Genomic DNA, 25238 nt, shown 5'->3' with positions numbered 1-25238 from the left:
TGCATTTGTTTTGCTCAGTTTTCGAAACTGTTGTAGTAAATGGTCTAGGACAAGATTACAAATGACATTTCCTAACGTAGGTTCATGAGTTGATACTAAAAACTAAAAAGAAGCAGTCAATGTGCATTAGAAACTATACTGCTTAAAAAGTAAATCAATTGGACAATTCGGATTTAGATTCAACCAAATTATACCATTTCAAAAAGTATTTTGTGAGTTGGTTTGATTTAAAAACAATTCATCTATTCATTTGAGTCTGTTCATAGAAATACTTGTTATTTTACATTACTCCTTTATTTAGTGATGTATTTAGTTGAACTGTCATTTATCACCATGCATTTAAATATGTTGCTTAGATTTTTCCCAATAGAGTTGGGTGTTTAACACCCAATTTGAACTGATTTAGCAAAAAGATTAATTTTTAGAAAACAATGTGTTTGTGAATCGTACATCATATACATAAGAGGTGAATGCATGTAAATGTGTGTGGTAATATTCCTTTCTCTTTCCTGATCAATGTCCCATTGTTATAACATCTGGTAGTGTCACCACAGGCCGGTTTTACACAAAAATTAACCTCATTAACAAAATGTTCTCATAAACTGGACAAGGCTATTTGACCCAGGCTGTATGAATGAACTGTGATTTGAATGCAGCCATTCCTGTAAATGTCTGCTTTTAAGGATACATTATACCAGGGCCAGGTTTTCTTTCGCAAGTATTTCTCATCCAATTTATATTCTGTGCCTCACATTGTCTTCAAAGGAGGAGCACTATGGACCCCACAGGCCTAAAATATGCAGCCAAATACTCTGAATGCTCAGAAAAGAAGCTCTTTGTCTTGGAGTTCCCTAGCAACCAAGTGAACTAGAATGGCTGGAATAGAATCGCCCTACAGAGGGAGAGACTTCAATTGATCCGCTATTGTCACTCGCCTAAACACCGGCCAGTAGCGGTAGAGGTGTTTTTTTCTTCTTCTTTTCTTTGAGAGGTTGAGGGAGCAGGGTAGGGGGAAAAGATTGGCTCAGACATGGGCTGCAGACGCAACACTGTACGTAGCCCTTGGCTTTTAACTAAGACTCGCTGACCGGGATATGCTACATCATCACAACTCGGCCAAGAAACATTGTTCCGCCTGTGTCAGCATCGGTGATTGTTCATTTAATTGTCGGGGGAGAGAAAGAACAGTGTGCCCTTCCGTATCTCAAGCCTATTTTATCCAATTAGCCCATCTGCTATTTGTTGATGAAGTTATGTGTCAGAAGAGCACAGCGATGATGGTGTCTGAAACGAAGGACCTTACAGCGCTCTTCCTGTTGTGGGTTATTTTGTGCCAAATCTTATTCTTTAGGGTCATGTTGATTGTTGTAGGATTGTTTTGCTGACATCTTAAGAGCTAGTGGACTATAGGAATAGCCAAAAATGAAAATGTAATGTCATTTACTCGCACTCATTTAGTTGTTATTTTGAACAAAAAATAAAATAAAAATAGTTGTATTAATTGAAATAAAAATATAAAAGTGAAATATATTGGAATAATAGAATAGAATATATATATATATATATATATATATATATATATATATATATATATATATATATATATATATATATATATATATATTTAAATATATAAATAGATTAAAATGTAAAAAGCAAGTGTTGTAATAAAATAAAGTTCCAGTTAAAGTAAAATTACTAAAAAAAAAAAGATATACTTCTTAAATAAAATAAATTGAAGCTAAATAACATTATTTATTTATAAAACATTATATTTATAAATACTATAATACTATATTAATAATGCTAAGATAACACTGGTTGTTCCATTATCTTATTATCATCTTTTTTCATTAGGCAGAATGTGAGAAATGTGTTATTGTCTACTCTATACATTGAAAGTGGATGGTAATTTATACTAGCAAAGCTCCAAAACAAAACAGTAATTAAATAAGTCCATATGACTCACACAAAGCTTTTGAAGTCATACAATAGCTTTCTGTGAAGAAGCATTATCAGTCAAGACAGGCTTAAAACAACACCAAGTAGTTTTTAAATTTTCATAATATATTTCCAAGACCCTTGTGATGGTAGGTTGACTGACACGTCTGCCATAGCCTGACGGGGTCTGTATCGCTTTTACTGGCACTACGGAACTTCGGGGTTCGGGTAGTAACCCGAGCACAAAAATAACTACAATATTCGACTGCTTTACGGCATACCTCACTTCCCCCACCACCCCCCACTTCCTCAAATTCGGACGTGAGAGCCCAAATAGCGTTTGTTTGCCGGCTGGTATAGCGTCTGTATGTTGTTGTCACGACCGAAGCAGCAACTAAACCGCAGGAGGCAAAGGTTTTGTTGGAGGAGGACGAGGATCAATATTGTTCCAGCGTTCGCTCGCTGGCGTGTGCTAAAGGAGGAGGAAGGGTGCCCGACCGATGCTGACTTGGCCGGACTAGTAATAGCTACATGATTAGACGGACAAAATCATATTTTAGGATAACTATCCTAATGACTGCAGGCTGATAGTCATGTTTGTTTATTTATTTATTTTTCTGGTGAAAGTGTCTTGCATCAGGCTATAATGCAAATCGATTTTTCAAATTTGCAGATTCGTCTATGGTTGCTTGATATTATAATATTGACTATATATGGCTATTACCTACCACACAAACATTGAATTGAATTAGCATATCCATTATGTAAAACAGTAGCCCACTGAACCCAAGACGTGAGAACTCCTGCAGAGTTCGGGGGTATTGACTTGTCAACAAATGCACGTATGTCCCCTGGTGTAACCATGACAGATTTTGCGACAGTAGTAGAAGACAATACTGTTTCCTAACTGTAGGGGGACCCAGAGAGCAAAAACTACTTGGTGTCGCTTAAAAATTTGCTCTTTTCCTCAAACAAAGCTATGAGATGGCTTGGAAAATAATACATGTTTCATATAGATTGCTTTTATATTATTTTATTGTCTCCTTTGGAGCTTGGATAGATTTAATGCACTCTAGAAAGAATACGATACGGGGTCAGAACAACATAAGGGTGCTTTGGGTTCGAAAATGTTTTTTCTTCTCTGAATATTTGAGTACCATTAAGTAATACAACAGGGATCGGAACAGAAATGTTTGAGTTTGACGCTGACAGAGCATGTGCAGTTCTGCCTGGATGTTTGGCACTGATCCCAGTCAAAGTGCTTGTGATGTGGTTGAGTGTTGGTTTTTAGAGGACATCATTGTTTAAACTGTTATGTGGACCATCTATCAGTGTGGTTTCAGGGTGATTTGTGGTTTCGGGCCATTGGGAAAGATCTCACTTTGTATTGCAGTGCCTTATCATTGATGAAAGAGCACAGATAAAGTCTGTCTTGCGTTATCTGGTCACAAGTTTTCCAGCATCAATTCAATGCTTGTATTGCAGCAGAAAAAGAAGTGTCTGCTTTAGTGAACAGAAATGTGACCATGATGTTTTTATTGTCATGACATTTTATTATCAAACAACTAACACAGAACACAGAACAAGGCTAAAGTTCTCTTAACATATCAGACTGTGACATGGATTTCTATGCAATTTTAAGTTTTCTTTTTATTCTTATACCAGGTTTGTGTGCTGACTTGGTTTCTTCTCTCACTGCATGACAGTTATTAAAATATCCTCATTTAATTATTCTCTTCATCTTTCGCATTTCATCTGATCCAGCAAAGCTCCTGGAAACAGTGAAATAATAATGAAGGCAGCTAGTCACTGATGTAGTTCAAAAGAATGCTGGAAGCAGGAAGTCTTGTTTTTGGAAGGAACTGTTTTAACGGCTCATCTCGTCCTCGTCGGCTGCCGCCTCCTTGTTCTGCATTATTTAACACGTGTGTTCTGCTGTGTGATGATGGTGACGCTCACAGATGTCGGGCCCGCTAATGAGACACTTTCTCTGCTGTTCTGTCAAAGTTTGATATGGGTTTGGTAGTTTATTGGCAGAGGAACACTTTTTCATTGTTTTTTAACAATTCAACAACTATAGTTTTACATTTGAAAAACCATGTGGTAGTGCATATTTTAGACGAATCAATGAGTTAAATGCTTTTTTAGTGGAAGTTACTTTTAATTACATTATTTTCTCTCTCATTCGAAACTCTATGGCCTCACAAACCAAAAGATGGTTGCAAATGTGGAGAAAAAATACATTGCAACAACATTTAAAACAAGTCAGCATATCCCAGACGTTGTTGGTATGGTTTAACTAAAACAACTTTTAAAAAGTATGTTTGTTTGCTGAAATAAAGCTGAAATATAACGAAAACTTAACTTAAAATTCATGAAAATTAGAAATGTGTACATGGCAAGTTTAAGTGGTAAAACTACTAACTGAAATAAAACAAACTTAATTAAAAAATAAATGTAAACTATTCAGAATTTTTTTAATTTATAGCAAAGCTCATATGACTAATATGAGTAGTAAAGTTACTAACTTTTTAGTAATTTCTTCTTTTTGTTGACATTTCAGTTGCATTGCGCTCCCTGTATGCAGTGCATGTCCAATCTGAACAAATTACTCTTATGAACTGGTTCTTTTTAATGAGTCAGATAAAAAGCTTCACAAAACCGTATATAACTTGCTTGCTCATGTTTTGAAGCAGACTGCTGTGACTTGTACACCAATATAACTCTGTATTATTAATGTTAAGTATTCGCTTCTCGTTATACCTTTAAACAAGTTCTTTATCTAGACTTGTTTGGGACACATCCTGCTCTGTATTTTTCCTTTATCCCATTCTTTGCAGCTTTCACATGCATGTGTAATATAAAACAGCCACATGTGCAGTGATTGAAAAAAGTTCTGTCTACAAGCTGATTCGCCTGTCGTTTGAGTGTCGTCTTACAGAGGCAGGTTGATTAAGTTCACTGAGCTTTAAAATTTTGGCCCCTGACTCCATTTCTTCCCTTTGCAGCTTCATCCTTATGCATAATGCTGAGGCATCACCGTAAGACTGACCGTGTTTCATCACAGCTGTACAATAGTGAGGCGTCTCAGAATAGTGTGTTTTTAGCAGACGTAGCGTCTAGAGATTGCAGCTGCTTCAACTCTATCTCAGATCGACTCTTGCCTCGACAACAGTAAAGTGGACCGTCTCCGTTAATTATTCACACTTATTTGCAGCATGAATAATGCAGCCTCTGGCAGGACCAAGGGCTCCAGTCGCTAGCTCTGCACTAACAGCGCGTGAACAAACAGCTCGAAAGGTGTTGACTCGACAGCAGGATGTGTTGGAGTAGAACCGAGACCCAGAATCGTCTGCCTTGTCATCACTTCCCGTTTTTTTGTCTTTCTAATTGGTCCTTCGCGAATAAATGGTCTTGTTCGATTTAGTTTTTCTATTTGCTTTCAATAATTAGAGCACGCTTCCAAAAGAATCACGTCCTACCGGCAACGGCTGTTTACATCTAATGTAAGGGGATGGATGCAAGCCAGATCAGTTTCAGCATGTGATGTGTCAGTGTGCCAGCTGCTCGGCTGTCAGGGAAAAGCACCTGCAGTTTAATCACACATGCTACTCCGAAAAGATGGTCTGTAGGCTGGTCTCCTGCTGATTTACTTTCACATTGACTGACAAGACTGGTGGGTTTATTCCCCTGTGAATTACACATCGTGACACAGACGAGAATAGTTGTGAGTTAAAGGGTATTTCTACATGAAATGGGATAGAGTGTGCAATGGATCTTTTGAAATTTCTTTCTTATTTTTGACTCCCTACTCGATGTGCTGTGAAGGCAGTTTTCATAATGCAGTTTGTTTATACTTGTACATAGAAACTGCTAATTTTGGTGTGAAAATGTAAATTATAAAGCAGTGGTTCTCAACCAGATAAGTCTAAAAATGATGATTTGCAATTGCAACATTAAACTAAAGTTTATTACGTACCAGAGGTACATATTGTAATGAGGTATGTTGTTATGGGAAGAAGGAGGCTAGAATTATTCATAAAATAAATAAACACAAAACGAAAGTAAAGGTGTCAGCCCGTCACGGATTTACTGACATTTGTTAGGGAAATCCGTTTCAAACATTACTATGCTAATGCTAACTTTTGTCATAAGATTTCTCATTGAATCATTAATTCAAACTGATTTTTTAAAAAGTTATTCATTCAAATTAATTTTTAAATAGACCTCAGGAATGAACATTTTGTCAGAACCTCTAGTAAATTACATGTTATTTTGTTTAGGACTGCAATTTACACACATCTCCTAAGGGGTGAACCTCTGGCGGTTTGGTTGTTTTGAGCAGATTTTATCCCCACCAGTGGACACGTATCGTTTGACCTCTCCAAACTAAGCATTACAGTTTTGCCACTTTAAAGCTGGAGTCATTCATCACAACAATCTGTCTTTAAGGCAGCAGGGGAGTCTGGAGTGCGTCCATCTTTTTTGTGCGCTTGATGCGACTCTCTGTGCTTTTGTTCTTATAGGATTAGAGCTGCCAGTTAAAGACATGATGCTAAGCCATTCGCCTTCCTCTTTCTGAGCTGCGCTTGACTACATGCATTTATGTTGGGGTATTAAAATAACAATTTAAGCTGTTTACCATCGAATGCACACTGGGGACCGTATTGAGGAAATATTAAATGTCACCGGATCAATGAGCCGTTGACTGCCTCAAGCATTCTTAAAAAAAAAAGAGAAGAGAAGTACAATAGGTTTGTTCGTGACACTGATATGAAGTGCTTAATACATTCTTTGTTGTTATATTTTGAAAGTTTAGCTGACAGTGGGCCATAACCGTATCCAGTACTGTTGGGACTGAGCCGGCTGTCGACGACTGTATATTCAGTTGCTAATGCTAGTGACCTTGTTTTTGTTTGCAAAGACTCCACCTGGTGCTATGTGCTGTTCTACGGATAAAAATACCCTTAAGGGCCGCACTGTCAATAGGGTCTCAAGGACAGTGCGGAGCGAGCACAGTTGGCACGGGGAACACAATGACACACGCTCGTAAATGCCACAGTGAGTGATCTATAGATTGGCACGTGCCCTCGTGGTAGTTCTTCTGCTGACCTGGCTTAACAATGCATGCTGGAGACCTCACATTAACATAGCCGTCTGATCATAAAGACGTGCCACTTCCCTTTGTTCTAATTCGTTGCGGTATATTTTTGCAATGCAGACCAATGATTTCTCTTTTGGATGCAGTACAGGGAATGTTGGCAAATAGCAGTAACACACCCTCTTTAGAGAGCCATGCAAGACCTCACGGGTCACTTTGGCTGTCTAGTTGACGAATCACTAGAGGCTAATTAAAATGTGCAGACACCTTTTTTTTGTGGTCTGCCTGAATTAGTTTGCTTCCCTTGCTAATTGTTTGGCATTTTTGTCTTTGTGTGCTTCAATTCACTTGTATAAGCTTTTATTTATTTATTTATTTATTTAAACAAACACATTTTTATACTTTAACATTATCTATCTATCTATCTATCTATCTATCTATCTATCTATCTATCTATCTATCTATCTATCTATCTATCTATCTATCTATCTATCTATCTATCTATCTATCTATCTATCTATCTATCTATCTATCTATCTATCGTGTGAAAAAATCTGGTTTATAATGTAGACAATAATTTAATAATGAATTACATGCAATTTATATAAGTAAGCAACACTGCCGAGTGCAGACAGGATAATAATATAAATAATATTAAATATTTAGCGATTACAATGTATATATATAACGCATACTATCATTTCTTGAATAATATTAATAACAATAATTAATACATCTAATTCTGTAAAATAGATAATATCATTTTTATATTATAAATAATATGTATTCTATATTATGCTTGTCTGTGTGTCTTTATAAAAAACAGTATTGATAAATAGTGCTGAGTGTTCTTCTTTTATCTATAGATAAATAGATATATCTTGCTTTCATAAGGCAGAGCCTCAATTCATCATGTGTTTATAATCCCAGGAATCTCGATCACTCCTCACGGCCACAAGCTCTGTCATGGGATCTGTGTCCAATGGGCACCTCTGCCTCCGTTTACTAGATCCATGACAGAAAGAGGTCAGTTTTAGTGCTCAGCACGGGTCAAGGCTGACCTTCAGGACAGGCACCATGTGTCCTCCTTAAACTGTGCATTGTTGAAGTGATTGTTGAACACCTCATGTCATGGCAGATGAAAAGAGCTGATCTCCTTAAAGGGCCAGTTACAGAGCTGACATCAAAAACAGCAACGTGTTGGGTGAACGGATTGGTTTGCTGACCGAAAAGCCCATTTCTGTGTCTCATGTTGCATTATTAGGAGGAATCCATGTTATTTATACAGGAAGTTACATGTATAATTTGCTGCAATACGCTGGCTTTGCAACCTTTTTTCCAACAACATTAATGGGATGGGATGTAATGTGACTTGGAAATCTATGATTTTTTTCTTTTTCAAAATTATACTGCTATTCAGAAGTTTTTCAAAGAAAGCAATACTTTTATTCAGCAAGGATGTGTTTAATTGCCAGTAAATACATGTATAATGTTAGATGTTAATGTTACCAGATTTCTATTGTAAATACGTATATCGGTTTCCACAAAATTACTAAGCTTTGCAACATGTTTTCAACATTGATAATGGTAATAATGTGAATTGAGTATATTATCATTTGTGAAGGATCACGTTACACTGAAGACTTGAGTAATGATGCTGAAAATTCAACTTTGTCATCACAGGAATAAATTACATTTTAAAATATATTCAAATAGGGGGGAAAACAGTTATTTAAAATTTTTATAATACTTCACTGTTTACTGTATTTTTGCTCAAATAAATGAAGCCCGGGTGAGAAGAAGAGACTCTTTTTGAAACTTCAACCTCCCTGATAAAGCTGCGGTGTCATTTCTTGTTTAAATGTATTTTTAAGCACAAATTTTTACATTTATCGAGGAAGCAACCAAACACACTGGCTGTGTTTCAAAACGTAATGGGCTGCTGCCCACATAGACAGAATTTGTAGACATCGTAGGCGTGCTCCTGACACGAAGACTGTTCCAAAATGTAGGCGGCATAGATGCCCTCTTTTCACCAAAATCTAAGGCAGAGAAGGCAATACCAGAATGTGCCATGGCAAACTCAATGAAAAAAATCGGACAAATCGAGAGAAATGTGGATTATAAATGTAAAACATTCATCACTAAAAAAAGTGTTGATCTGTCTAATTAAAAGTGCACTAATAGAAAAGAGTAATAATTGGCCATCAATAATTGGAAATAGAAATATTTTGTAACATAAGTGTCATTACTGTTACTTCTGATCAATTTCATGCATTCTTGATGTATAAAAATATAAATTTTATTAAACAAATTCTTGCCGACCCCACATGTTTGAACGGTAGATCATTGTGTTAGCTTAGAAACATGCTAACAGCAAACTCCTTTGAGTTATTATGAGGTGATGTCATTTTAAAATCAATTATGCTGTTTTAAAAGTGTCTTATGCATTTTATGATTTGATATAGGCTACTTTTTATCGGCAACACACACCATGGACCACTGTATAATACTCCATTTAAGTGTCCATATTTATGGTCATTATTCATGAAGGACATTGCATTAAGACGTTGATTGTCTGCCTGGTCACTTCTCTCTCTTTGGATGTGGTGTCTAGATTTTGATTGAACCATTCAGATACCCGGCAAACCACTCTTCTGCTCTGTTTGGGGACTCTTAAGGCTAGTTACCCTGCCAACAGCGCAATTCAGCCTAATGTTGGGATGATTGTCCTCATCGGACTGATGGGTTTTAGATGCCACCTGCTCATCTGCTGATTCCAGCACGGTTTATTGCTATAGAGGGAAATGATTGGCTCTGATCATGTAGATACTTATACTATAGTTGCCATGGTCACAGGGATGCCTTGAGTGGAATGTGAAGAGCCTCTTGACCCATTCAAGATGCATCATAATGGGTTGCATTCAAGATGTTGGGATACAAAGCTGAGAAGAGGCGTTTTATAGCAAAAGCAGCAAAACACTTCAGTTTATTTCTGCAGTCACTGTCTTGGAAAGCCGGCACACAGGCTGAGGCTATAACAGAATATATGTAACATCTGCATCAAATGGCATATGGTGAAATATTACCAATACCATATTAAAATACAACTTTTTACAGGGAGTTACTTAAATAATTTGCTGCGTTTTGCTGATCTCCTGATTTTCACTTGGAACATTAAAAAAGTAGTTCACCCAAACATGGAAATGATTTAATCATTATTGTCATGTTGTTATTTATTCATGTTGTTCCAATCCAGCAAGACTTTCTTCCAAAAACAGAAATTGAATAATGTGATGATTTTCTAAAGCGGTACAGTTCTTATATATATTTATAATAAATGTTTTCTTCTGAAGTCATAATATAACTTACTATAATTGATTTTATTGACATTTTCTCTATTTTATTAATGCAATAATATATATTTTTTTATAAATAAGTAAATATATTATTTTTTCATTTTTATTTTGTCATTGTGGTCTTCATTCACCCGTTTTCAGTCTAATAAAAAAAACGTGGCTAGGAAATTCTTCAAAAATAGTTTTGTCATACAGGTTTTGAATGACATGAAATGTATAAATACAATTTATTCATTTTTTATTTTTATTTTTTTAGCTGAACTATTTTTTGACCACCATGTCTTAACCTGTTTCCAGTGCAGGAAAACATTTAAATAGTTTCTCCACACTAAAATTAAAAATGACCCAAAACAATCAGAACATATGATAACTAATAAAGAATTATATGGAGTGTTATATTGAAGCAATTATTTTGGTTGGGCTATCCAGACTGACAAAATGTCCTGTTGCTTGTCATGGTCGGAAAGGGCAAAACTCTAATTGAAAGGAATACATAGATGCGTAAAGCAGAGTGGCTCTCTCGCTCTGTTTGTCGTGACAGACAACTAGTTGACCAGTCTGGTTACGTTCACACAGCTTGGGTTTTCCGAGAATGTGGTTGAGTCCTGAAAATGTACTGGTGTGTGTTCTGTTACAGAATGCGGTTGTCACTTCAGTAAATAACTGAAATGTGTGAACCTAACTGTATTAATGACTACAGTACAGACAACTGTATTCTGCTGCTGTGAACAAGGCCATAATCTCTCTTTTGTTGTACATCTCAAATTTGCTGTATCATAGCTGAGCTTCTTTTGTGGAGTGTGCAGAACACTTTTTAAATAGACTGCACAGGTACAGTCTCATGGCTTTGTTCATTGAGTTTCACTAAGGCTTTAGTCAAGGTTGCTGTTAAACAACTACTGTTGTTTGCATAACTCGCCAGTTTCACCATTACTACTCTACCTGGTCTCAGCGGTGTTTGTCACTCAGCTTGTTACCACGGCACCCACTGACTCCTGCGAGAGTTGCGTAACCAGCGAAGGCTGAGTGCCCTGGGCTTCACATATTGTTTGACCAATCACAAAACACAATGGTGCCTTTGTCACAAAGCACTCTGGGTGGAAGCAGTCACAATGCAGAAATCGAGTACAAAGTGAGCGTGCAAACCTAGTGGCGTTTTACTGTGAACCTGGCATCTGTTGGAAAACAGTGCCAGAAGCTCAGCCTTATGTAAAATGAAAAAAATAAAATAAATAAATAAGTGGTGGTTATTGTAGTAGTAATTTCTTCAGATTCACCCTTTTGATTTGTGTGTAAACAGTGCCCACAATGTGTGAATGATTCAGACCCAGAATCAAGATGGTTTTTTTTTCATGCCAATATTTCATGCCTGCTAATAAAATTAATAATCGTTAAAATATGATACAACTGAAAAATAACCACATACACTTACTTTGACTTTTTTAAAATAATGCTACCAACTTAAATTTTGTTGAATGTAAAACTCATAAAATACCAATGTTATATTAGTATTATTTAAGTACTATAATAGTGTTTCTAAATATTTTAAATTAGCTTTTATTTTTACAATTTCAATTTTGTGTTTAGCTTACCTTTTTTAATAATAATATAGTATAATGTAAGTCAATGGCAACCATCAACTCTCTGGTTACCAACATTCTTTATAATATCTTCATTTGTGTTCAATAGAAGAAAGAAACTCATACAGGTTTTGGAACAACGTGATGATGAGTAAATTATATAATAAAAAGATTAGGGGGTGAACTATCCCTTTAACAATAAAGACAGTAAAATACTTTTCATTCAGAAATCAGTTGCGGCAGTCAGGTGGTACAAGTCCGAGCTTTGTAAGTCGTTTACACTCATTATTAATGTAATAATGCTGTGTGGTTTAAGACATGAGGTAACACTCGTGATGCTTTGCAGACTCTGCTGTGTGTGTTCATGTGTTTTGAAGGAGGAGTGGCGTTGGAGACACTCTGAAGGGAGGGTGGGATCTCATGCTTTCAAAGCTAGCTTGCTATTGCTAGCCTCTCCGAAATTGCCTACCATACATTTAACTTACAGTATGGTTCTTTCAGTTTTTGAGTAAACTTAACTAAATGATAATTTCAGCTAAATCTATATAGCCTAAGTGACCAAAAATAGCAAAGATCTGCTTTGTCAAAGTTCATCGTTTCAACACTGTTCATTCTCAGTGTGTGTTTAGAGCAAAGTTGTAGTGGACTCATTATGAACTTCTGGCAGAGCGATACAATAAAGGAGTGAAAACTCCTCATGAGGACACTGGGACTGAAAAAATGGGGTTCTGCACATTCTTTCCATGTTGAATTTAGAAGTAATATTTGAGGGGGGAAAAGAAAGCCACAGTGTTTTGGTAGAGCTTCATTCCAGCCAGTTGTGGCGCTAAGAGGTGCAGAACGAGCTGGACACGAGTCAGTGAAATCTTACACCAGCATGACATCTAGTGGAGGATTTGTGTAGTGCACACCAACTAGAAGGTCCTTTGTCATTGTCTCAGCCTTATTGTTCTTTTTTTTTTTTGCTTGTTAAAGCAAGCATCACTATTCCTATTGCTCATATTTAGGTTTATAGATTTGAACAAACCTCTAAGCATTAAATGTAATGTGTAACGTCCCACACTGTTTGTGCTTCAGCTTCGATGCCTCCAATCATTTGGCTTGTTAAAGTGAGGTGAGGTGTGCCCATTTTTCTAAGCAGTCGAACTCAGTGCACCCCAGCAGCCACCCAGATGACCTATAGCAGTGTGCTTGAATCCACTCAAAGCACCTTAGCAACCATAACACCGTCATAAAAATATGAAGGTAAAAAAAAAAAAAAAAAAAAAAAAACAGGCACTAAAATGAAAATAAAATGACTAAATCATTATATTAATTTGACCAAATCTAGCAAGCATGAACTGCTTATTTTTTACCTTCTTAAATTGCATTCTTATTTTATATAGCCGTATAATAAATTTTTTTGGTTATTTGTTTGGTTTATTTTTTATTTATTTATTTTTTAATAGTTTTTCTGTTAATATTTCCTCTAACCTTTACCAGTACCATGCAATGTACTGCTAGTATCAGCAGGGGGTGACAAATAATCACTTAATCAATCTTTTCATCAGCCTCTTTTGACACCGCAAAAGATGGAGGTTACCATTATATTCCAGTACAGTTCGTCCATGTGACCTTGCCCTCTGTAACCTTTGTATAAGAGTACATTTACGTTTGCATGCCCTCCAACAAACATAGGGCCAACAAGATGGCATTTAAAGGGATAGTTCACCAAAAATGTATATTCTGTCATTCTGTCTAAACCTGTATGAGATTCTTTATTCTGTTGCAGACAAAAGAAGACATTTTGAAGGATGTGGGCAATTAAACAGTTGATGGGCCTCATTGACTTCCATAGTATGAAAAAAATAATACTATGAAAGTCAATGGGGACCAGCAACTGTTTTCTCCTTAGGGTCAACACTCCGTTTTCATCTCGTCTGAACCCTCACCCCCTGTATCTCGCCATATTTACAAACGAATGACCAAAAACACAGCCTGGCCCACAGTCTCACCTGACCAGTACAGTGTTCTCTTATTCTTTCTTATTTTTCTATCAATCACATAAGTCTTAATAGGAAAACAAGGGGGCGGAGGTTTACTTGTGCTATATCAGAAGGCAAATGTTTGGCGAGCTGTGTGTTTGCATTTGTGTTCCATGTCACACAGGGTCTCTCAGTTCATAATCAAGCGAGTCTGTGTGCGAGCACAGAACCTCTTTTGTCCTCTTCGCTATCCCAGCATGCCTTTGTGAGCACAAAGGCGGCCCAGTTCTGGCGTCAGTGCTCTTTTGCATGTGGAAGGGGACAGGACGCGCTGTGTGCTCCGCTACATGGACACTGTGACCGGTTTGTCTGAAGAGCCACTTGTAGATAGAGCAAGACTCTCTAGTGAAAGGACCTGTTTAGGGACCCGAGACTATTTGTTTAGAATTGTTTGCACTGAACACCTATAAATGAGATTTAGTTGATATCAAAAACAGAATGAGCCTTAGAAACAAATACATGAGGAAGTGTTAAAATTATGAGCTTATTCTAATCACAAATGAGTGTAAACTACAGTCAATTTGAGATGCGTTTGAGATTGGCTTAATGTAATTTATTTTTACAATCACTGTGACTAGTCTATATTTTTGTAGAGAAATGTAATGTTTTGTAGCTGCATTTCTCGAAGGCCATTTTCTCTACCACACTTTTCCTATTGAAATAAAAATGATCTTCCTGTGCAGAGAATTCTGGGACAGTGTGTGCTTTTACAGATGAATAGACTTTGATCTGTTCTCTTTCTCTCTCTCTCTCGTTTTACCTGCAGGACCTGGAGATTGTTTATTCCTACTTGCATGGAATGGAGGCGCTGTCCAATCTTCGGGAACACCAACTGAGGTAAAACTGAAGGAAGGATTTGATAAATGGGTGGGGGAAAAAATGCTAAATATTTTTTTCAGGTCAAGCAGGTGGTGGATGGTGGGTTATAAATACAGATGTGTAAATGATAGACAGATGTGCTGTGAAATTTTATGTGTGTGTATATAAATATAGGTATGTGTATGCACATATAAATATATGTATGTGTGTATATGTGTGTATATATATATATATACAGTGCTATGCATAAGTTTAGACACCCATGCTAAAGTTGAATAAAAAGAGGAATAAAAAATCATCTTTTGGAAATTGAACTTAATGCATTAATTTAAAAAAATAGGAAAAATCCAACCTTTAAGGACACCAATTTTCTTTGTGAATGAATAATGTATCGTAAATAAATAAATGTTCTTCCTTAAAATACAGGGTGCATAAGTTTGGACAACCCTATGTTAAATTCCCATAGAGGCAGGCAGATTTTTATTTTTAAAGGCCAGTTACTTCATGGATCCAGGATACTCTGCATCCTGATAAAGTTCCCTTGGCCTCTGGAATTAAAATATCCCCACATCATCACACACCCTTCACCATACCTGGAGATTGGCATGGAGTACTTTCCATAAGATCATCTCTCAATGCAAATCAAACCAGCTGTTAGGCTAACTGAAATAAAACCATGCCAATCTCCAGGTATGGTGAAGGCTATGTGATGATGTGGGGCTATTTTAATCCCAAAGGCCAAGGGAACTTTATCAGGATGCAGAGTATCCTGGATCCATATAGTAACTGGCCTTTAAAAATAAAAATCTGCCTGCCTCTATGGGAATTTAACATAGGGGTGTCCAAACTTATGCACCCTGTATTTTAAGGAAGAACATTTATTTATTTACGATACATTATTCATTCACAAAGAAAATTGGTGTCCTTAAAGGTTGGATTTTTCCTATTTTTTTAAATTAATGCATTAAGTTCAATTTCCAAAAGATGATTTTTTATTCCTCTTTTTAGTCAACTTTAGCATGGGTGTCTAAACTTATGCATAGCACTGTATATATATATATATATATATATATATATACATTTTTTCAACAAAACTAAAAAATTACAAACCAAACTAAGTCTGAAATGTTCTCTTAATCTCTTTAATAACTTAGCAAGTATATTTGTTATCCAGCAATGTTAGCTTTTCAATAACAGTTTTGGACTATATTCGATTTAGCTAACTTATAGTTATGTCAGCAACTGCTGCTAGTCCGTATTGTTTGTATTGTTGTCGGAACTCTTACATTTCTTTAACTACCTTCTCAAGGGTCTCACGTATGCACTAGTGGACGTATATATTTTGGGGTAAAATTCTTTGCTACGTGACCATGCAGTTCTAGAACATTCCTTACCCTACCTGACCCCACCAACACCCCTTCAGTGGTCCGTACACATCTTCGGGAATGTGTCAGATGGACTTGGTTGACTTTCTACTCTCCAACTGAGCTGAACTTTATGGAATGTCTTTTGAAAGATGTTTTTGTCCTCTGGAATGTTTTGCTCTGTGGCGATACATCCGAGTTTGCTTAAACAGCACTTCTTGCATAAACCAACATCGAAATATGTCATCCACAAACTGAGTTTGGTTTTGTCCTTGCAGTGTTCCTAACACAAGGCAGCCTGTTTGTTTTTCTTTTCAAACACAATGTTAACCAGTCCTGAATACCCACAAGGGGTTTGGTCTTGAAATCCATTATGATTTTGGTTTCACAACATGAACTGAGGGATTTTCATAATCGCAGACAAAAATATAAGGGTACATTTGTTTCTTTTGGAGCTGTTAAGTTTAGATATGTCACTGATTATATGTTTCTCTCTCTCTCTCTTTTTCTCTTTTTTTTTAGGATAATGTGTGAAACCGTACGCTACGAAAGACACGAAGCCAACGAAGTGCTCTATTAGTGAGTAACAACCTTGTTTTCCATCCAATTCCTTTGTTTAAAGCCATTATGTCTCTGTAAGCCTTTGTAGGATGTGCAATGCATAACCACAAATAGTCTTCAAAAATCGTCTCTCCAGAAGCGGTGATAAATATAGCCCGCTTTTCAAAAGTCTTATCAAATTACAAAGGTGAGATGTGAAAACGCTGAAGCAAAAGTGTTATATTCAGTGCTGCAGGAGCCTTCTGTCATGTTATAATGAGTATCCTAGTAGCTGAAAATGGCATTTTGAGGAATACAGGGTTTCTGGGTGATACACAAACGGCTATTGATCTACAACATCTAAGACATACTGACCCACTTTAGATTCGCCCTTCATCTGAAGAGCATGGCATGTGCGTTTAAAAAAAGTCCCCACTTGTATACTCTCAGCACTGTTTGAAGTTAGTGTTGGCATTGTCTGACACCCATCGCTTCTTGCTTTTTTGGTCCTGGAGTCCAACACGCTCAGACACATATATTTATTCCCTCGGGTGGACCCAGACACTCCCCTCCAATTTCACACTCCATTTTTCTTTTCTCTTGAAGGAAGATGAAGTGTGGGCGCTTCCTTCCGTGGGTCACTACCCCCGTTCATAAAGGGGAACGTCTCATTTACTCATCGTCTCTGATAGCATCTTGTCTATTGTGCCTGTGTAGGAGTGGAAAGTTGCTGCACTGAACTGTTAATTACTGCTACTGAATTAAGTCTTTTTTAGGTCAGTTGATTACATTGTAATATTTACTTGTTTTCAACAGATTTGGGCATATCAGATGAAAATAGTTGCCCCCCCCCCTTCCCCCCCCCCCCCTCAAAAGACCCAAGTTAATTTTGTAAAAAAACACACAAAAAAACGCATGACAAAACATATTCTATGTTTTAACAAAATAAATGATATAATAATAATATAATAAAATATTTATTTCATAAAATTAAATTAAATACTTATCCTGCATTCTGAAGAATATTCTAGCTGTTTTTCAAATAATAAAAGTGAATAAGGTCAAATGCTGTTAAGCTCCAAAATGACCAAAAAGGATTCATAAATTAGTTTATCATACATTTATAAACTTTATTCCAGGTTTTCTAAAGCCATATGACTGTGAGGACTACAAATCTAAGTTATTATTCACTGAATTATTTTCTGTCGCTGTAATTCTCAAATATGGCAACATTACAGGCGAAACTTGAAAAATTTGAATATCGTGCAAAAGTTAATTTATTTCAGTAATTCAACTTAAAAGGTGAAACTAATATATTGTATACATTACATGCAAAGTGAGATATCTCAAGCCTTTGTTTGTTATAATTTCAATGATTATGGCTTACAGCTATGAAAACCTTTTCAGAAAATATTCTAATTTTGAATTTGGGGTTTTCATAAGCTGGAAGCCATAATCATCCAAATTATAACAAATAAAGGCTTGAAAAATCTCACTTTGCATGTAATGAGTCTATATAATATATTGGTCTCACCTTTTAAGTTGAATTACTGAAATAAATGACCTTTTGCACGATATTCTAATTTTTCGAGTTTCACCTGTAATGTTTTAGCAATTTTGACACCAGTGTCAACAAATGACGGTTCATGCATGTTTTATGACAACTGACGTCAAACCTGATACTTTCAGAACTAGATAGAGTCCGAATACAGTATGATCTCAGTCCAAATTGACAGTTAATAAGACTAAGCTGCAAAAAGGGCTCAGTTTCGTTCGAGAACTAAATACATGAACGCATTGAGCAAACGTGTATTAGAACTGAGAGCAAACTTGAAGCCTGTGAACATAAACTAATGCAGTTGCTCAATTAAAATATAAGAGAAAGCATAATTATTTGCTTTTTTTGCTGCACAATTTTTTTTTAAGTAAACCCCGGGCAAGAATAAACTGTTAAAAAAAACATAAATGACCTCTTTAATGTTGAATCTTTGAGATCAGAGAAATATTGCAGCAGCTTTCTCTGTGTGACTTAATTGTCTCTCTGTATGGGTTTGTGTCTTGAATTAGACAGCAATTTGGCAAAACAAATGCAGATTACATGTTCATTTTGAAGGCTGTATCTGATTGGCTGTAGCAAGTTGCACACAACTAAAAGTGTGTGAGTGTTTGGAAACTTTGTCCGACATCCTGCTGTTTATTGTCTGCAGGGTGTAGATGACATACAAACTTTCTTTTGGAATGCTTGTTTGTCAGGCTTGTCTAGTAGGCAAATGCATATAATAAAGCAGCATATATTTTTGGTTCATCTATAAGTTGTGGGTTTGTTTAACAATGTGAGTCAGTCCTCTGTTTAATGTGGTTGTTTTCATCCACACACTCTCAAAACTCCCAGTGGCAAACTATTTAAGTTCTAACACTCCACTGTGTCTGCTGCTACACCAGCCTTGACGCTGTACCTCAGCGACTCACTCCACTGTTTTTTTATTAGACAGCTCACTGCTTTAAAGCTACGCGCTAATAATAATCTTCAGACTTGTGTGTGCTGCTGCTGATTTCCCTCAGGGACAAACCACTCCCACCGCAACAGCCTCTGAACCGCTAGTGCCAAATACACAAACGCGCTTTCCGAGATGCTGCTGCTTTTACTTTATTTTTGAGCGGGTTGGGACGGGAGGACAATAATATCACACTAGGGCTTCTAAAAATATTTGTGATAAAAGTTTTAATGTCGTTACTGAGGCATATTGATTTCTGCTTTTTGTAAATAATGTTTAAGCAATGTTTAAATTAGTTAAACCTCAGGGTGCTTTGCTCAGGGACTTTTTGCCTATTCGTGCTAATTATGCTCTTAAACAAGAAAGTCATTTTTTTTACATCATAAATGAGTACATCATAAATGTACCAATTTTGTCATTAAAAAAATGCAATACTTTTTTTCCCATTACAAATGAGATAAAACCACAGATTGTGTGAAAGACCAGACATTTCTGGTTAGCATTAGGACTATCTCACAATAAAATACACAATTGTGATATATATGTTATCATACATTACAGTATAATTGGATTGCAAGTTCACATGCTTGGAGTCACAAATTAGATTTGGTACTTGGTACACAATCTTAAAGGGATAGTTCCCCCAAAAATAAAAATTCTGTCATTAATTACTCACCCTCATGTCGTTCCAAACCCGTAAGACTTTCATTCATCTTTGGAACACAAATTAAGATATTTTTAATAAAATCTTAGCAATTTCTGTCCCTCCTCCATTGGCAGCTCCGCAACTACTACTTTGACGTTTAAAAAAGAGATCCAACACCGATTTTTGTCGTTGTTCTCTGTATTGACAGCACTCCAAATTTACAAAAAAATGAGCTCAATGTTAAAATTGACCGGAGTTCTCCTTTAAAAAGAGAAAAAAAGTGCCATTTAACTAATGTTTCTTATTGTAGAACTGCAAAGCGAATCACTTTAAGGTCATCTGTGCCGTCACACTCCAGTAAGGCTGCCATCATCCTGCCATCTTTGCTCTGAAGAGCCTCAATAGAAATAAAACCCTATAAAAGCCTTTGTGTGTAAGAATAGCTGTTGACTTTGAGTACTCATGCCGCATTCACACAAAACTGTGTCTGTATGTGATCTGTGAGTGTGTGCATGCAGGAGTGGTGCTCTGGAGTGGCATGGGTGATCCATCTTTCTGAACCACACACACACACACACACACACACACACACACACACACACACACACACACACACACACACACACACACACACACACACACACACAGCTCAGCAGAAGGGTTCTCTCCTACTGTCATGGCCACCAGCTGGTGTAGAGAAGGTTTCCCTCTCCCCATCACTCTCTCTGTATTCCTGCTGGGAATCCCATCAGCCCAAGAGCCGCCGCTGGGCACAAACACACAGCTCTGACAAGAAATGTAGCCACATCAACACCGATTATAAACACAGTTTTGTCTATACTTGATTTGAATTTGCATTTAAGTTCATTTTTCTTTTTGGTAACCTTTTACAATGATACACTTTCATAATGTCGCTGGTACACTACTACTGGAGGCACTGTAATGATAACAGTAACTTATGCCTGCTATAGACTGTTTGATTTCGGCAATCCTATAAGATAATTACAAATCACACTGTACGACATGGATCTAATAAACTTGGGTACAACTTGTTTGTAGACTGTACGATGATGAATCTACAATTCGATCTATTGAGTTGTAGGCTATGACACAATATATTACAGAAGAATAACATGTCATCAGTATGCGCTAGTGGTAAGCAAATAGAGCTAGATCAAAGTGCAGCAATTGTGTTTTATGTGCGCTGAAAAAAGAGGAAGCGAAAGAGGAGAATAGGATTCGGTCATGACTTGCTTGGCATACCAATTTTGTAAGTAGAGCTTGAGGTAAATAGTTTTAACTTTTAGTACCATGTTGTGTTGATCAATACGCCATTTCATGTTGCAGTTTTATTGGCTAGTCAGTAGATGTAGGTCGTAGCAGTAAACAAACTGAGAGATGATCATGTTAAATTTCTGACACTGTCAAATGATCGCAGGCTGTCTTTGGTCACATGGCCGTGACAACGCCGTCTTTGAACCTGTACGACGTTTGGGAGCCACGGCCGGTCATCTTTCTTCTGGGACAGCCCAAAATCTTACAATGTGTACCAGGCTTTAGTTACTTACTCTAGTTCACTTTAAGTTTGTCTATAATATTTTTTTTTTTAGTATATTTATGGCTTTCAAAGTTAACTGATATAATTTAAATTTTTAAGATGTTTTACTTTTCTTCTTCATTATTATTTAACTATTTGGTTGTAAAGGTTTTAATATACTGAGAATCAATTTAATTTTTTTTCCAGATTTTTTATAGTTTTTCAGTTAACAGACATTTTCTTTGACATAATTTTTTGCTAAAATCTAGTGACACCCTCACAAACTGTACCATGGTTTCTGGAATTGATTTATTAAAATGCCAGTAATAACTGCTGCTACCATTATTTTTTGTTCTGTAAAATTGTTATAAATCAGCATTGACATTGTTCCAGTTCTACTATAGCAGTAATACCTGGAGAAACTAATGCTTTATAATATGGGTTGCTATGATGTAGATTTGTCAAGGCATGAACACTTGGTCAACAATGTTAATTGCACATCAACACTATTAATATTATACTTTTTCCTGTATTTGTCTGTGGATTTGAACCTTTAATTAAGAATTTCCTTTTTTAGCCTTACTGAAGATTAGCAGATAAATAACCCCTAAGGATGAATGCATGAAGTCCATATTCCTCCAAAGCTTGCCTGACTTCCTGCTCTGGTTTCTGCTGCTCCCCAGTCGTTCCTGAGGGGCTGGAGGCTGAGGCTGTGTGCTTGATGAGCATTTGATGAGCGCTGGAAGAGTGTTTCAGTGACCCAGTTCAGTCAGCGCTGCTCCGTTGATGGTGCAGAACATCCTCACGCTCTCCGTCTCTCGCCCTCCATCATTCCCGCTCTCTCCTTCTCCCTCTTTGCATTCTGCTGATTAATAATTGAGTGCTTCGTTTTTGTCTGCGCGCGCTCGGGAAAAGCGATTAAAAGAGGGAGCAGAAGCTGCAATGATGAAGGGAGCGATGCAGAAAGAGAACGAAAAAAGCAAGCCGTGCTCGTGCTGCGTTTGAGAGCAGTCAGGAGCTGCCTCATTAGTCCTATAGAGATGCTGGAGCGAGTATTTATGTGTGTGTGTTTAGGGTTTTCATTTCAAGACAAACATCCAGAAGTTTGGAGAACTGTTTGTTGTACTCAAAGTTAAGGAAAGCATTCTGTTGATCGATATGGACTTTTCAATGGGTGAAATAATCAAATAAGGGATCGTGTACGTGGCTACTTACTAAATGCGTAAATGCAAGGATGGGAAATATTAATTTCATTTGAGTTAAAATTATCTTAGTTTCACCTTATTGTGAAGCTTTTGCTAAAAAAATTGTGCTTTACAACATACAAAAAGGTCAGCGGCACAACAAGAGAAACACTGCACAACAATTATAGAAATAATACTGAAGTTCTTGGATGTTATTTTTACTGCAGCCAATTACAGAGATACAAGATGATGCCGGTTGCGTTTGTATGAAATGAAAGTGCTAGACTGTGGAGTTATACAAGAGACATAAATAGCGCCGTTTCAGTTATAGAATGAGCAGTCCAATATACAGCGTTGCCATGTATGACAGAGACGATTAGAAAACGTATACTTCTGAAATTCTTCATTAAAGAGTTATATGCAATGAACCAAACCAACCATATACAAAGAGACTAAACGCAATACAAACTTTGATTAGAAAAAAAAAGGTATATGAAAATAGGACAAAAATGCGAATGACACAAAACTATTGATTTAAAGTAACATTTTATTGGTTTGAGAATGTAGGGAGTTTTAATCTATTGACCCTATTGAGGTTGATGTCATTTGCTGAGCTTCATGGGAGTGGGCGAGCAGCACTTATGAGTTTTTTTTTTTGGTGCGATTCAATTCAATTCTCTGATTGGTGGACATTTTTTGCATAATCCTGGTGGATGTTGTTTCCTTCAGGAATTCCATTGTTAAACATAATTATAAAATAGGGCTGTGTATTGATGCTCACTGTAGGTCAATCTTTTATAAGTTATTGTTAAAAATTCATTCCTCTATGATGAAAATGTATAGGATTTTTACTTCTTGGACCCAATTGTTGCACTCTATATGACTGACCATAAATGGTGCGTTCAAGGTCCTCCTGGGAAGTTTGTATTTATGACGTCAACGTCACTTTCACCAGAGCAAGATGGCGGTGTACCATCTCTTAATTAAATAACTACCCAAAAATACAGCAAGGTTTTAAATTCTGCTTCCAGAAAATGGAGAACAGAGAACGTGCGTCAGGTGTGTTTTGCTTTTTAATGTTTGTAATTCATTTATGAAGCCAGTGTCAAATTTATTGTTACATATTATATTGTTATATTACAATGCCATTATATTGTGCAGGGAATTTGATTATTTTGTTGTAAATAAAAAAGCCTGGCAATGTCACTGCAAAAAATACTTATACATATTGTGGTATTCCGTCACGTTTCTCACTGACGCACCCCCAAACTCGGAAACATCGGGGCTCAAAAAGAAAATCCCGAGCCTCCCTCTCGTATTTCCGACTCTTTGGTGCCGTTCATGTGCGTTCAGCTTGTAAATGCGATCTTTTCAACATAACTTGAATGCACCATTAGAACCGAGAATTCCAGTGAACGTGATAAGATGAAGATATACAAGGAATTTCATCACAGACAAAACATTAAATCGCATAAAAAAACAAGTCATATTAAAACGTGCAATAATAAAGTGTGCAGTGTAGCATGAAAGCTGGGTTATTTGCTTCATGTTAGGACTGTCTATCAGCTCATAAACCCCAGCACTGCTTTGGGCATGTTATCTCACTGGAGTGTGTATCTGCTGTTCTGACTCAGTGATCAAGATGTCCGCTGCTCATTGGATTGCTCATCTTCTCACATTCCCACTTTTAACACTTACTGGAGAGGCTGACATGGAGCGGTGCTCGCCGGGAGCTGGAAGGATGTCTCTGGCGTCGACCCAGCGTGCCTCAGAAGATGTCTAACGTTCCTGACTGCTCTGTGACCTGAAAAAAAGGAGTGGGGATTGTGTGTCAGTGTGTTATTTCCTACACACACATAAATCAAGCAGTCATATTTCAACTGGCATCCCTTACAGGAGGAAGAGAGATGGTTTGTTGGCCGTTTGATAGCTCTGTTCACGGTTTTCCTCTGGGAATCTCCTAATGTCGTCTTTTGTCTGCACACAGGAGTGTATCACAGGACAAAAATGATGACAGAGTGTTTACATTAGGCACTGATGTTATGTGTGTCTGTGTCAGCTGCTTTTTCTCTAACCATACTGCAAACCAGACCACATGTTAGACATAAGCATGTTTTGTTTCCTGTTAGACTCTAAATTAATTTTCGTCTTCCTCTTTTTCTCTCTCTTTCAGTCCCGATGACATTGGCACATGCTGGTACATTCTGCTCTCTGGATCAGTCTTCATCAAAGAGTCCATGTTCTTGCCTCGCTCCAGGTATGTCCCCGAATGTCATCAAATACCAAACATTAACACTTCATTACAGGAACAAAACAAGAAAACCTTTCCATTAACCTCTCATGCATATTAACCTTGTACTTTCCTTCTCCCTTTATTAAAAGTTTTAAAATGTAATCAGAACAAATAAATGTGAAGCATTCTGAGTAAACGTCTCTCTCTTCTCAGTGTAGCTTCCTATAAGGTATTTTCCCCAGTTTGACGCTGAAATGGCCCGTGGAGGACTGTACATCCAAAATGGGACTGTGACCAGTTTAGAAATAAAATTATCTCTATCAGTCTCCCAATCAGGTTATTTTTTTTTCTTGGGCATTTTTACATGTATCATATTTGTTTTATTACACAGAAATGCTGTCATAGTTTGTCATAT

General features: G+C 36.9%; 1 protein-coding gene across 1 annotated transcript in view; it reads left to right on the top strand.

Annotated features, from left to right (window-relative positions):
* Positions 1 to 25238, top strand: part of LOC307007870 (rap guanine nucleotide exchange factor 2-like) — a gene marked incomplete at its 3' end in the record, with an annotated part of 86984 nt that overhangs the window by 13852 nt on the left and 47894 nt on the right. The window contains 3 exon segments of the mRNA XM_079630266.1: positions 14772 to 14842; positions 16711 to 16767; positions 24764 to 24847. Coding sequence (XP_079486392.1) covers positions 14772 to 14842; positions 16711 to 16767; positions 24764 to 24847 — 212 coding nt within the window.

This window comes from Phoxinus phoxinus (assembly GCF_949152265.1).
Source record: "Phoxinus phoxinus genome assembly, chromosome: 12".
In the NCBI taxonomy this organism is placed as follows: domain Eukaryota; kingdom Metazoa; phylum Chordata; class Actinopteri; order Cypriniformes; family Leuciscidae; genus Phoxinus; species Phoxinus phoxinus.
This window is presented reverse-complemented; position numbering and strand designations above follow the sequence as displayed.